The 13,634-nt window shown below is 47.6% G+C and overlaps 1 protein-coding gene across 1 annotated transcript in view; it reads left to right on the forward strand.

Annotated features, from left to right (window-relative positions):
* The first annotated feature begins 3,471 nt into the window (after nucleotides 1–3,471).
* Nucleotides 3,472–13,634, forward strand: part of SLC31A2 (solute carrier family 31 member 2) — a 33,155-nt gene continuing 22,992 nt past the window's right edge. The window contains exons 1-2 of the mRNA XM_077479036.1: nucleotides 3,472–3,616; nucleotides 11,910–11,976. Of these exons, the coding sequence (XP_077335162.1) occupies nucleotides 3,611–3,616; nucleotides 11,910–11,976 (73 nt within the window). The 5' untranslated portion in view covers nucleotides 3,472–3,610. The remainder of the gene's footprint in view (nucleotides 3,617–11,909; nucleotides 11,977–13,634) is intronic.

Genomic DNA, 13,634 nt, shown 5'->3' on the forward strand with positions numbered 1-13,634 from the left:
TATGTAAAGGAGGACTCTGTGGACTCTGATGTAAAGGGAACTCTGTGGACTCTGATGTAAAGAGGGACTCTGTGAACTCTGATGTAAAGGGGATTCTGTGGACTCTAATGTAAAGCGGAACTCTGTAGACTGATGTAAAGGGGAACTCTGTGGACTCTGATGTAAAGGGGAACTCTGATGTAAAGGGGAACTCTGTGTACTCTAATGTAAAAGGGGACTCTGTGGACTCTGATGTAAAGGGGAACTCTGTGGACTCTAATGTAAAAGGGGACTCTGTGGACTCTGTAAAGGGGAACTCTGTGGACTCTGATATAAAGGGGGACACTGATATAAAGGGGGACTCTGTGGACTCTGATGTAAAGGGAACTCTGTGGACTCTGATGTAAAGGGGGACTCTGTGGACTCTGATGTAAAGGGGGACTCTGTGGACTCTGATGTAAAGGGGGACTCTGTGGACTCTGATGTAAAGGGGGACTCTGTGGACTCTGATGTAAAGGGGGACTCTGTGGAATCTAATGTAAAAGGGGGACTCTGTGGACTCTGTAAAGGGGAACTCTGTAGACTGATGTAAAGGGGAAATCTGTGGACTCTGATGTAAAGGGGAACTCTGTGGACTCTAATGTAAAAGGGGACTCTGTGGACTCTGTAAAGGGGGACTCTGTAAAGGGGGACTCTGTGGACTCTGATGTAAAGGGGGACTCTGTGGACTCTGATGTAAAGGGGGACTCTGTGGACTCTGATGTAAAGGGGGACTCTGTGGGCTCTGATGTAAAGGGGAACTCTGTGGACTCTGATGTAAAGGGGGACTCTGTGGACTCTGATGTAAAGGGGGACTCTGTGGACTCTGATGTAAAGGGGGACTCTGTGGACTCTAATGTAAAAGGGGGACTCTGTGGACTCTAATGTAAAGGGTAACTCTGTAGACTGATGTAAAGGGGAAATCTGTGGACTCTGATGTAAAGGGGGACTCTGTGGGCTCTGATGTAAAGGGGAACTCTGTGGACTCTAATGTAAAAGGGGACTCTGTGGACTCTGATGTAAAGGGGGACACTTATGTAAAGGAGGACTCTGTGGACTCTGATGTAAAGGGAACTCTGTGGACTCTGATGTAAAGAGGGACTCTGTGAACTCTGATGTAAAGGGGATTCTGTGGACTCTAATGTAAAGCGGAACTCTGTAGACTGATGTAAAGGGGAACTCTGTGGACTCTGATGTAAAGGGGAACTCTGTGTACTCTAATGTAAAAGGGGACTCTGTGGACTCTGATGTAAAGGGGAACTCTGTGGACTCTGATGTAAAGGGGGACTCTGATGTAAAGGGGAACTCTGTGTACTCTAATTTAAAAGGGAACTCTGTGGACTCTGATGTAAAGGGGGATTCTGATGTAATCGGGAACTCTGTCGACTCTGATGTAAAGGGGGACTCTGTGGACTCTGATGTAAAGGGGAACTCTGTGGACTCTGATGGAAAGGGGGACTCTGTGGATTCTAATGTAAAGGGGAACTCTGTAGACTGTGATGTAAAGGGGGACTCTGTGGACTCTGATGTAAAGGGGGACTCTGTGGACTCTGATGTAAAGGGGGACTCTGATGTAAAGGGGGACTCTGTAGACTGATGTGAAGGGGAACTCTGTGGACTCTGATGTAAAGGGGGACTCTGTGGACTCTAATGTAAAAGGGGGACTCTGTGGACTCTAATGTAAAAGGGGGACTCTGTGGACTCTAATGTAAAGGGTAACTAGGTAGACTGATGTAAAGGGGAAATCTGTGGACTCTGATGTAAAGGGGGACTCTGTGGACTCTGATGTAAAGGGGAACTCTGTGGACTCTAATGTAAAAGGGGACTCTGTGGACTCTGTAAAGGGGAACTCTGTGGACTCTGATGTAAACGGGGACGCTGATGTAAAGGGGGACTCTGTGGACTCTGATGTAAACGGGAATTCTGTGGACTCTGATGTAAAGGGGAACTCTGTAGACTCTGATGTAAAGGGGAACTCTGTGGACTCTGATGTAAAGGGGAGCTCTGTGGACTCTAATATAAAAGGGGACTCTGTGAACTCTGATGTAAAGGGGAACTCTGTGGACTCTGATGTAAAGGGTGATTCTGATGTAATCGGGAACTCTGTCGACTCTGGTGTAAAGGGGAACTCTGTGGACTCTGATGTAAAGGGGAACTCTGTGGACTCTGATGTAAAGGGGGACTCTGATGTAAAGGGGAACTCTGTGTACTCTAATATAAAAGGGGACTCTGTGAACTCTGATGTAAAGGGGAACTCTGTGGACTCTGATGTAAAGGGTGATTCTGATGTAATCGGGAACTCTGTGGACTCTGGTGTAAAGGGGAACTCTGTGGACTCTGATGTAAAGGGGAACTCTGTGGACTCTGATGTAAAGGGGGACTCTGTGGACTCTGATGTAAAAGGGGACTCTGTGGACTCTGTGTAAAGGGGGACTCTGTGGACTCCGATGTAAAGGGGGACTCTGTGGATTCTAATGTAAAGGGGAACTCTGTAGACTGTGATGTAAAGGGGAACTCTGTGGACTCTAATGTAAAGGGGGACTCTGTGGACTCAGATGTAAAGGGGACTCTGGTGTAAAGGAGGACTCTGTGGACTCTAATGTAAAAGGGGACTCTGTGGACTCTAATGTAAAAGGGGACTCTGTGGACTCTGATGTAAAGGGGAACTCTGTGGACTCTGATGTAAAGGGGGACTCTGTGGACTCTGATGTAAAGGGGGACTCTGTGGACTCTGATGTAAAGGGGGACTCTGTGGACTCTGATGTAAAGGGGGACTCTGTGGACTCTGATGTAAAGGGGAACTCTGATGTAAAGGGGAACTCTGTGGACTCTGATGTAAAGGGGAACTCTGTGGACTCTGATGTAAAGGAGGACTCTGCGGACTCTGATGTAAAGGGGAACTCTTTTGATTAACTTCATATGATTAGAAAATGTATTTAATTGCAAAATATAGGTATAGTTTATACTATAAAATAAATTGCTGTGCTCCGCTAAAGTGTTGAGGTTTGAATTGAAGAAAATGTGACAATCCTAAACTGAATGGAAATACCTGCGCAGAGATACGCCCATGTGTTGCGGTGGGAGGCTCCTGCTGTTCACGTAAATGAGCCCCTATAGAGGGGTATTCTCCTCATTGGGGGGCTTCAGGCAGAAATAAAAACTTGGCAGATGTTCTAACCAAGAAAAAGAAACACAGCACGAGTTTTGCCTCTAGAAACACTTTATTGAAATAAATCAAATATGTGGCGTACTGCCAGGGCACAGAGTGCGGTGGTCAGTGCTCATTAGAATACATGGAATATTTCTAAATTCTCTCATCTCCTCACACACCGTAACAGAGAACGCTTGTTCTGCCCTCACAAGAGTTTCTGTGCACTACTTCCGCCCTTCTCTTCTCCCAGAGTGCAACGCGGCGCCCAGTCTTCACAAGTCCATAGTCAGCACCAGCCCCGTAAAGCTCCCTCAGACCATTCCCTGTGCAGCACTTCCGCCCACACTTCTCTCCTCCCAGAGTGCAGCGCGGTGCTCAGTCAGCTGATCGAGCAGTACAGATGAAGTTGGTTGTTGATAGCAGGCTGATAGGCTGGTTACCATGCAGGTAAGTGGCCCCTCTGCCGGTGTATGAACCTTTTCTTTGTCGGGACTGCATTTCCATGTACTACAAAGCTGAGTTTATTTCCAGGGACAGCCCGAGGGCTCCTGTACCGAGCCTGGAGGTTTCTGCAAACTTTGAGTGTGACTCTTCTTCCTGTGTTTACATCCGGGCCCCTCTGCTGCCTTGTGTGCTGAAGCAGCACTGGTCATACCTCGGTGAGTGTGGCCGTGTTCATTTGTTTAAAGTGCTTGTAACCACTTTAACCTACAGGTAAGACGTGGTTAAGGCTTACCCGTTGGTTCCTAGAAATATCTCCCAAACCTGCACGGTCTAGAAGATATTTGCAAATCGCCATACGGTGATTTCTTCCGCCGCGTGCGCTGGAGTTAGATGGGGCACGGCTGTGCCGTTTCTAGCTCGGGTCATGCCGGTAAAGGCGGCTCCCACACGCATGATGTCACGTGACTCCGGCCAGTCACAGAGCCGGAGTTTGCGTCCCCGGAAGGAAGAGGGGTGAAGAACTGACGCTCGCTACTAGCGAGGAAGATGGGGACATCGCAGGCTTCTCCTGCAGGTAAGTGTCACTTAATGCATAGTAGGCCATTATGCTTTACCTTTGCAGGGAAACAAAAGAGGAAGTAACACCCATCAGGTTTTATTTCCTCTTTAACCACTTGCTTACTGGGCACTTAAACCCCCCTCAGTCCCAGACCAATTTTCAGCCTTCAGCGCTGATGCACTTTGAATGACTATTGCGCGGTCATACAACACTGTACCCAAATGAAATTTTTATCATTTTTTTCCCACAAATAGAGCTTTCTTTTGGTGGTATTTAGTTACAGCTCGGAGTTTTATTTTTTGCTAAACAAACAAAAAAAGATGCAAAAAAAAAAAAAAAATCATGTTTTAATAGTTTGTTATAAAATTTTGCAAACGGGTCATTTTTCTCCTTCATTGAAGTGCGCTGATTAGGCGGCACTGATGGGCTGCATTGGTGGGCACTGATGGGCTGCATTGGTGGGCACTGATGGGCTGCATTGGTGGGCACTGATGGGCTGCATTGGTGGGCACTGATGGGCTGCATTGGTGGGCACTGATGGGCTGCATTGGTGGGCACTGATGGGCTGCATTGGTGGGCACTGATGGGCTGCATTGGTGGGCACTGATGGGCTGCACTGGTGGGCACTGATGGGCTGCACTGGTGGGCACTGATGGGCTGCACTGGTGGGCACTGATGGGCTGCACTGGTGGGCACTGATGGGCTGCATTGGTGGGCACTGATGGGCTGCATTGGTGGGCACTGATGGGCTGCATTGGTGGGCACTGATGGGCTGCACTGGTGGGCACTGATGGGCTGCATTGGTGGGCACTGATGGGCTGCATTGGTGGGCACTGATGGGCTGCATTGGTGGGCACTGATGGGCTGCATTGGTGGGCACTGATGGGCTGCACTGGTGGGCACTGATGGGCTGCACTGGTGGGCACTGATGGGCTGCACTGGTGGGCACTGATGGGCTGCATTGGTGGGCACTGATGGGCTGCATTGGTGGGCACTGATGGGCTGCATTGGTGGGCACTGATGGGCTGCATTGGTGGGCACTGATGGGCTGCACTGGTGGGCACTGATAGGCTGCACTGGTGGGCACTGATAGGCATAGTTAAGGCGGCACAGATAAGGCGGCACTGATGGGCACAGATAAGATGGCACGGATGGGTGGCACGGATGGGTGGCACGGATGGGTGGCACGGATGGGTGGCACGGATGGGCACTGATGGGCGGCACTGCTGGGCACTGATGGGCGGCACTGCTGGGAACTGATGGGCGGCACTGGGGTGCAACACCTTTGAGGCAGATTGTGGGCACTGTGGGTGGCACTGTGGGCACTGACGGGGGGGCACTTACTTTTATTCAGGATGGCACTGCGGGGGGCAGGTGGGCACTGGCAGGGGGCAGGTGGTTGCTTGTATTGCTGGCCGTGATCGGGACTGATGTCCCGATCACGGCCGCCAGTGATCGGCTTTTTTCTTTTCTCCTCGCGCTGTCAGCGCGAGGAGGAATAATAGCCGATTACCGGCTCCGTTCTATCACATGATCAGCTGTCATTGGCTGACAGCTGATCACGTGATAAGGGGTCGGGATCGACCCCTTGCACGGATCGGTGATCAGGCGAGTCTCATGGACTTGCCGATCACAGAGCGCGCCGCGCGCGCCCCTCAGGGGGCGCGCAGGCCGCTCGTACACGGGACGACGTCAATAGACGTAGTCCCGGAAATGTAGGTCCGCGCTAATGCCGTCATTTGGCAATAGCGCGGATCCCAAGTGGTTAAGGCCGCATTCACACAACGATGTGTTTACGGATTGTGCAAAAAATGCACGTTGTACTTGTGGTGAGCAGGGGTGTGTAGATAAATATACGTGCAAGTGCTGCAAAAGGGGAAAAAAAAAAGTTTGAAAGATGCAGCAAGCTTAAATGTCCCATTCACATCCGTGTAAAATAAACCCCACTGTATTCTCACCTAAGTGTTCCAGGAATGTACATTTCTGCACATGTTTTCAGAAACGTGCAATAATAAAGAGAAAAAAAATAGGGAATTTACTTCTGTGCTACTTAGTGTATAGATTACAAATAAAAGAAATGCAATCAAGTGGTAAAGTGTGGTGCAATTATGAATAGTGTAATAAAGCTGCTGTAAAACTCCTGTAGTGTAAAGGCATTTTAGCACAAAAAATAGCCTCTGTAAAGTGCCTGAAAAAGGCCTCCCCCCAGTGTAAAAGCCTGAGTGCTTTCACACTGGGGCAGTGCGCTTGCAGGACATTAGAAAAAGTTCGCAGCATCTTTGGGGCGGTTTGGGAGCGTTGTGTATATACCGCTCCCAAAACTACCTGCTCATTGAAATGAATAGGCTGTGCTGCCAAAGCGCTGCAACATGGGTGCTTTTAAACCCCGCTAGCGGCCGAATAAAGGGTTAAAAGCTCCCGTGTTGCAGCACTTGAGCATGGCATGGGAGGCTGCTAAAACTATGGTAAAGCGACACTAATGCAGCCGTGGCTGAGTGTGAAAGGAGCCTAACGCCAATGAAGGGCAAGTTAACACTGTTGCGTGGTGTGGGACCGCACATGATTCGCACCGCACTGCAGATAGTATGGCTGAAATCGCATCGCATTCAGACTAAGCTCGCATAGGAGTTTTTGTTTATTTTTATTTTTTTGGTCCACACCAGAATTGGATTGCATGGGATCCAATTCGTGTCCGAACTGTCAGTTCGCAGAGTGATATGAGAGCTGAAATGGAGGTGACGTTGTCAATGTATTGACATTCCCCGCAGTTCGCATATGGCAGTGTGTACTGCCGTGCAAGTCAAGTGCGATGCGGGCGCAGTGGATTCGCAGGGTTCCCAAATTGCACAAGTGTGAATTGAGCATAAATGTGCATATTAATGGAGCAGCGCTAAATGGGGGAGAGACACCAATAACCACACAATCCTAACACAAAAATATAATATAATATAATATGTGCAAGACTTAACCACTTCTGGACCAGCTCACGGCGATATATGTCGGTACTTTGAAGGAGGATTTTGTTGTTATGGCATCAGCTAGCTACCATAACCCTGGTATCCTCTTCTTCAGTGAGCAGTCCGGTTTAAGATAAAAGTGGTCTCTGCGGCAGATTCGCCGTGAGATCACTTTTGTCAGCAGCTGGAGAGGGTCCCTCCCGCCGCTCTCTGGTCCCCTCTGCTGCTTACCGGAGCGGTGGATGCGATCAGGTCCTTCCTGTAGCCTGACATGGAGACGAGTAAGGGGAAGATGGCCCCCACCCATCTCCATATCATTGCAGGGCAAAAGCGACGTCAAAACGTCACTTCCGCCCATAGCTCGTAAAGGGACTTATTTTATTTTTTTGGCATTATAGTGTCAATATGAGATCTGGTCTTTTGGGCCCCAGATCTCATATTTAAGAGGTCCTGTCAAGCTCTTTTATTTTTTTCACCTTTTATTTTTACACCGTTTAAAAAAAAAAAAGAAAAAAAAAAATGGTGTCACTTTTATTCCTATTACAAGGAATATTAACACCCCTTGTAATAGGAATAAAAGTGACACAATTTAAAAAAAAAAAACAGTGTAAAAATAAAAGGTAAAAAAAAAAAAAAAAAAAGTTTTAAACGCGCCCTGTCCCGACGAGCTTGCGTGCAGAAGCGAACACATACATGAGTAGTGCCCGCATATGAAAACGGTGTTCGAGCCACACATGTGAGGTATCGCTGCGATCGGTAGAGCGAGAGCAATAATAGCCCTATATCTTCTCTGTCACTTAAAACGTGCACCCTGTAGAATCTTTTAAACGTCGCCTATAGAGATTTCTAAGGGTAAAAGTTTGTCACCATTTCACAAGCAGGTGCAATTTTGAAGCGTGACATGTTGGGTATCAATTTACTTGGCGTAACATTATCTTTCACAATATATAAAAATAAAATTGGGCTAACTCTACTATTGTCTTATTTTGTAATTAAAAATAGTATTTTTTTTTTCAAAAAAGTGCGCTTGTAAGACCGCTGCGCAAATACGGTGCGACAAAGTATTGCAACGACCGCCATTTTATTCTCTAGGGTGTTAGAAAAAAAAATTGTATAATGCTTGGGGGTTCTAAGTAATTTTCTAGCAAAAAACTGTTTTTAACTTAACAACAAATCTCAGAAAGAATCCTCCATCAGTAAGAGCTTATACTGAAATCCCTCTAGAAAACAGAGATTAGTCCTGTCTAGAGAAGGATAAGTTACCTGTTCTGCTAGATAGAGAGGGGTGCATGAACACCACCCCAGCAGAGGGGCCTCTTGCAATGGTTTGTGTATAACAAAAAAGGGCACTGGGCCTTACAGTTACAAAGTCACCTCTAACATGACATGCTTTGGAGCTAAGGCACGCCTGGTTGTGAATGTGCAGTAAACAATAACAGAAGATAGATGTCTATTAGTAAGATACGTGTTGGCATGGATCTTTAAGAACTAACGGGTCCTAAAAGCAAGGGGTGGAGAGGTGGGAGGGAAGGGAACAGCAAGAGGGCAGGGATCTTAAGGGACAAGGTACCCCAAAACATTTTGTGGATAATGGGAAGTTCCCCTGGGTTGGTTGGGCGCTATGAATTGCTCCCCCTCCACCCTTCCGCAGCGAGAAAACACAGGAGCAACCCAGTGTATGCAGACAAAATGAAAGTTGAATCAGTTTCCTCCCCGGATTGATTGCAGGTACTCCGAAAGGATACTTGTCTCGCGAGACACAAATAGGGAGTTCAATTCCTCCCAGTTAGCAGCTGGGAAGAATAAAAGGCGAAAAGGGAAAACCGAGGAAGTTCATATTTTGAGGGTCAGGGAGGAATGGTTTCCTTGGATTTCTTTGAATCTGGCCTTTTCCCTGACCGGATTCAGGGGACTGGTTAGGAGTTGTCTCTTTGAGTATGATTGCGATCCCGGCTGCGGAATGTTCGGTTTTTGGCTAATGAGACCTAGTTACAGCAGAAGCTTTTCTCCTTGTAGGGATCCAAAGGTGTATGCTTTGCCTTTGCAGAGGAGTTTGAGTTAAACGAAAAGAGCCACCAGTACTTAATTTCTTTGTCCATCAGGATTTGAAGTAATGGTTTTAGGGCTCTCCTTTTTTGGATAGTGGATGCAAATATTTGCAGTTGATGGCCCTGAAACACAATTATAGACATGGCTCTGGATTTTCGCATCACCTCCTCCTTGACAGAGTAGAAATGTGTTTTCACCACTATATAGCGGTGGAGGCCTTCGGCCCTCGGGGGTCTGAGAGCTCTGTGGGCCCGATCCAGCTCCAGTCTGGGCTGCGGCGTATTGGGGAGTAAGTCCTTAATGAAAGATCTTATGGTTTCAGGGATGTCCTTCTAAGATTCAGGGAGCCCTCTAACTCTGAAATTGTACCTCCTATTCCTGTTTTCAAGGTCTTCAATTTTAGCATTGGCAGTCTCTAATTGTTCCTGCAAAAGTTGTATACAAGCAGTGTTTTGGTTTGTTCTGGAATTTGTGGCTTCTAGATTAGTCTTATTTCCATGGGGGAGAAGGCCAGTCCTGCCAGGGAGTGCTCTATGAGGGACTCGGTGGATGCTGGGGAGGCTGGGTCCAGGAGAGGGTTACCTGCTGTGAAATCTTGCTGCAGCATGGAGGGGGAAGCCGCGGGCTGTCCACTGGAAAGGCAGGCAGGTGCAGAGCAGTGAGGAACATCTTGGTTTTGCCTTACCGCTCCTGAGCACTTCGGGATGTCCCCGGGATTTCCGCCGCTTGTGAGGGGGTCGATCCAGGCGTTGATTGCCAGATGAGATGCCGCTGTGGAGGCCCAAGCTGCTGGGGCAGGACAGAGCTCCCGGACTAAGCGTCCATTTTAGGTGCCGCTGTGCATGCGCTGCCCCATAAGGGGTTTTAATACTGTACGAGTGGAAGGGACTCGTGGAGCGCTAAATGTCTGTGGGTTAAGGGCGCAAATTACTTGTCTTGCCTTGGGTGCTGACAACCCATGCTACCAAAATAATTTTACTGTTAGGGGTCCCTACAACTTGGGAATTTTTTTTCAATGGGTCACGGTACTAAAAGGTTTGGAACCACTGGTGTAGAGGGATTTAGTTTTAGGAAGTGGTGTGACATCCATGCTGATATGTCAGTAAGTTAGTAATGCAAGATGAGACTGAACGAGTGAGGTGAGGAGTAGACAGATAGATTTGGGGGACCCCCATAGAAAGGGACAATAGAGAGGAGGAGACAGAGTTGTAGGTAACACTGAAGGAGCGCTGTGGTAGATAGGCAAAGAACCAGGATAGAGCAGAATCTTGAGATATATATTCTCTATCATAGAAGACCACACTTTATCTCTTGTTACTTCCTTAGTTTTATCCTCTTCCCTACAGCTGGATACGCACTATACAACTTTTGTTTGATTTCCTTTAGATTTACCTTCAACGATGTAGTGCAAGGGCCTGCCTGATTCCATACAAATTGAAAGTGTTTAGATTTGACCTCCATATTAAATGGTTTTGGTAAATCTAAAGGAAAAACATTGAAAGAAAATTGTATAGTGTGGATCCAGCTTAAATTCCATTTCCTGTTTATTGTATATGTCCGACCAGAGAGATGCCTAACTCCTCTGGTGACAGAACTGATGGAAATAAGTTACTGGTGTGCAGATTGCTGAACACGCAGACGGCATCTGGAAAGTTGACAAAAAAAAAACAAAAAACAATACTTTAGAGAAGCTTTTATAACCTTTATTTTATTGTGGAGAACCCCTTGAAATAATTTTCAGGTCTCGGGGGAACCCCTACAAAAGTTTTAACTACAGATCATGATATTCTAAGTGATCAGCAAGTTATAGCTATCATAATGAAAAAAATAATTCTTGTGGCACGCCTTCTATATGTGACACACAAATAATTTTATTGACACTTTTTTTTTTTTCAAAACTATCAGTAAATTTCTCACCTGGTCTCTAATGAAAGGCAGCACCTTTCCCATTGACAACTAAGGTAAGGGACACATCTCACCTGGCCACTGATGCTACATTGGTGACTAGGTGAGAGGTGCCCCCTTACCTTAGTAGTGGTCAGGGGAGCTGTGCCCCCCCCCTTACATTAGAAGTAGTCAGGGGAGCTGTGCCCCCCCTTACATTAGAAGTAGTCAGGGGAGCTGTGCCCCCCCTTTACGTTAGTAGTTAGGGGAGCTGTACCCCCCCTTTACGTTAGTAGTAGTCAGGGGAGCTGTGCCCCCCCCTTACTAGTAGTAGTTAGTAGTAGTTAGGGGAGCTGTACCCCCCCCCTTTACGTTAGTAGTAGTCAGGGGAGCTGTGCCCCTCCCTTACTAGTAGTAGTTAGTAGTAGTCAGGGGAGCTGTGCCCCCCCTTACGTTAGTAGTAGTCAGGGGAGCTGTGCCCCCCCCCTTACGTTAGTAGTAGTCAGGGGAGCTGTGCCCCCCAATAACGTTAGTAGTGGTCAGGGAGCTGTGCCTCCCCCTCCTACCTTAGTTGTGATCAGTGGAGCTGTGCCTCCCCCTCCTACCTTAGTTGTGATCAGTGGAGCTGTGCCTCCCCCTCCTACCTTAGTTGTGATCAGTGGAGCTGTGCCCCCCCCCCCCCCCCCCCGTACATTAGTAGTGGTCAGTGGAGCTGTGCCCCCCCCCCGTACACATTAGTAGTGGTCCGGGAAGCTGTGTCCCCCTTACATTAGTAGTTATAGTCAGGGGGAAAGTGTGCCGCATTTAAAATGTATGTATTAAAATGTATTTCTCTTTTCTTCCACAGATGCATTTTGCATTCTCGAATGAAGTGACCTTGCTGTTTGATATCTGGACAGTCCAGACTCTAGCAGGTAATGTATATCTCTTTGATGCAATACTGAACCTCACTAGAGTGTGATCTGCATCCTTTCAAGGAGTCTGTTAGGTTCAACTGGCCACACAGTGATAGATTCTTCTTCGTTCGGCCACCACAGCAGTCACAGTTGTTTGTTCAGCCTCCCCGGCGGTCTCAGTGTCCCGGATTCCCTGCCCCGGTGGTCAGTTTCCTCATTAGTAGTGATGGCCGAACGGTTCGCCCGGCGGTCGTTTCGCGGCGAATTTCCGACTTTCGCCGTCCGCGGGTTCGAACGCCTTTTTCCGTCGTTCGCCCCGGCGGACTTACGTGTTTAATGTATACAAGAACTTTAACCTTTCGTGACACGTTTATCATGTGTTACAGGACAACCAATTGAGACATGACAGCTCATGGACACTTGGACATTCCCCCTAACCTATAAATACACCCGATCCGGTGGCCATTTTACATTCTTTCTTCTGTCACTGTAGGGAAAGGATCCTGTGTGGAGTAGGGACAGAGAAAACGCTAGCTATTTGGTACACAAAAGTTCTTTTCAGGACTGGTATAGGTGTTAGGTCAGCAGCCTGAGTTTCTTTTGTCAGTTTAGATAAAGGGACAGAGCGCTGTATGCTGCTATTTTAGGGACAGCTCAGCCAGATTAGTCTTTCTTCATCATCATCATCATCATCATCATTAGCTGTTACTATCAGGTCCACAAAAGAGCTGTTCCAGCTAATCGTTCCAGCCTACTCTTTTTTGCCAATTTGTATAGGGACAGGCAGGAAGCAGTGTGTCAGGCAGTGAGGATAATTTTAAAGACTTGCTGTTACTATTAGTTCCACAAAGGTTCTTTTCAGGACTGGTATCAGTGGTACGGTAATAGGCTTGTACACGTATAATATTCTTTCTTCCAAATATAGAAAGAATATTATACTTGACTGCTGCCCTTCTGCTGCAGTCTGCTAATCATTCACAACTCACTTGTTCCACAAAGCTCTTTATCAGGACTGGTAACTTGGTCTGTCTAGGGTGCTACGGTACATAGGCTTGGGTGCGGTACAGTCTGCTGTTCTGTAAGGACCGCTATCGGTCCACAATACATAGGGTTGCCGTGCACTACTGCTGACCGCTGCCCTATACTGCAGCAGTCCTTCATTGGTATAGGGACTGACGTACAGTCTGCTAATCACTAACACACAACCTGCTTGGTCCACAAAAGTTCTTATAAGGACTGGTAACTTGGTATAGGGTGCTACGGTACATAGGCCTGAGTGCGTTACAGTCTGCTGTTCTGTAAGGACCGCTATCGGTCCACAATACATAGGGTTGCCGTGCACTACTGCTGACCGCTGCCCTATACTGCAGCAGTCCTTCATTGGTATAGGGACTGACGTACAGTCTGCTAATCACTAACACACAACCTGCTTGGTCCACAAAAGTTCTTATAAGGACTGGTAACTTGGTATAGGGTGCTACGGTACATAGGCCTGAGTGCGTTACAGTCTGCTGTTCTGTAAGGACCGCTATCGGTCCACAATACATAGGGTTGCCGTGCACTACTGCTGACCGCTGCCCTATACTGCAGCAGTCCTTCAGCGGTATAGGGACTGACGCACAGTCTGCTAAACACTAACACACAACCTGCTTGGTCCACAAAAGTTTTTATAAGGA

Source organism: Lithobates pipiens, unplaced genomic scaffold (assembly GCF_037356315.1).
Source record: "Lithobates pipiens isolate NorthernLeopardFrog02 unplaced genomic scaffold, aLitPip1_a1.2 Scaffold_1, whole genome shotgun sequence".
Taxonomy (NCBI): domain Eukaryota; kingdom Metazoa; phylum Chordata; class Amphibia; order Anura; family Ranidae; genus Lithobates; species Lithobates pipiens.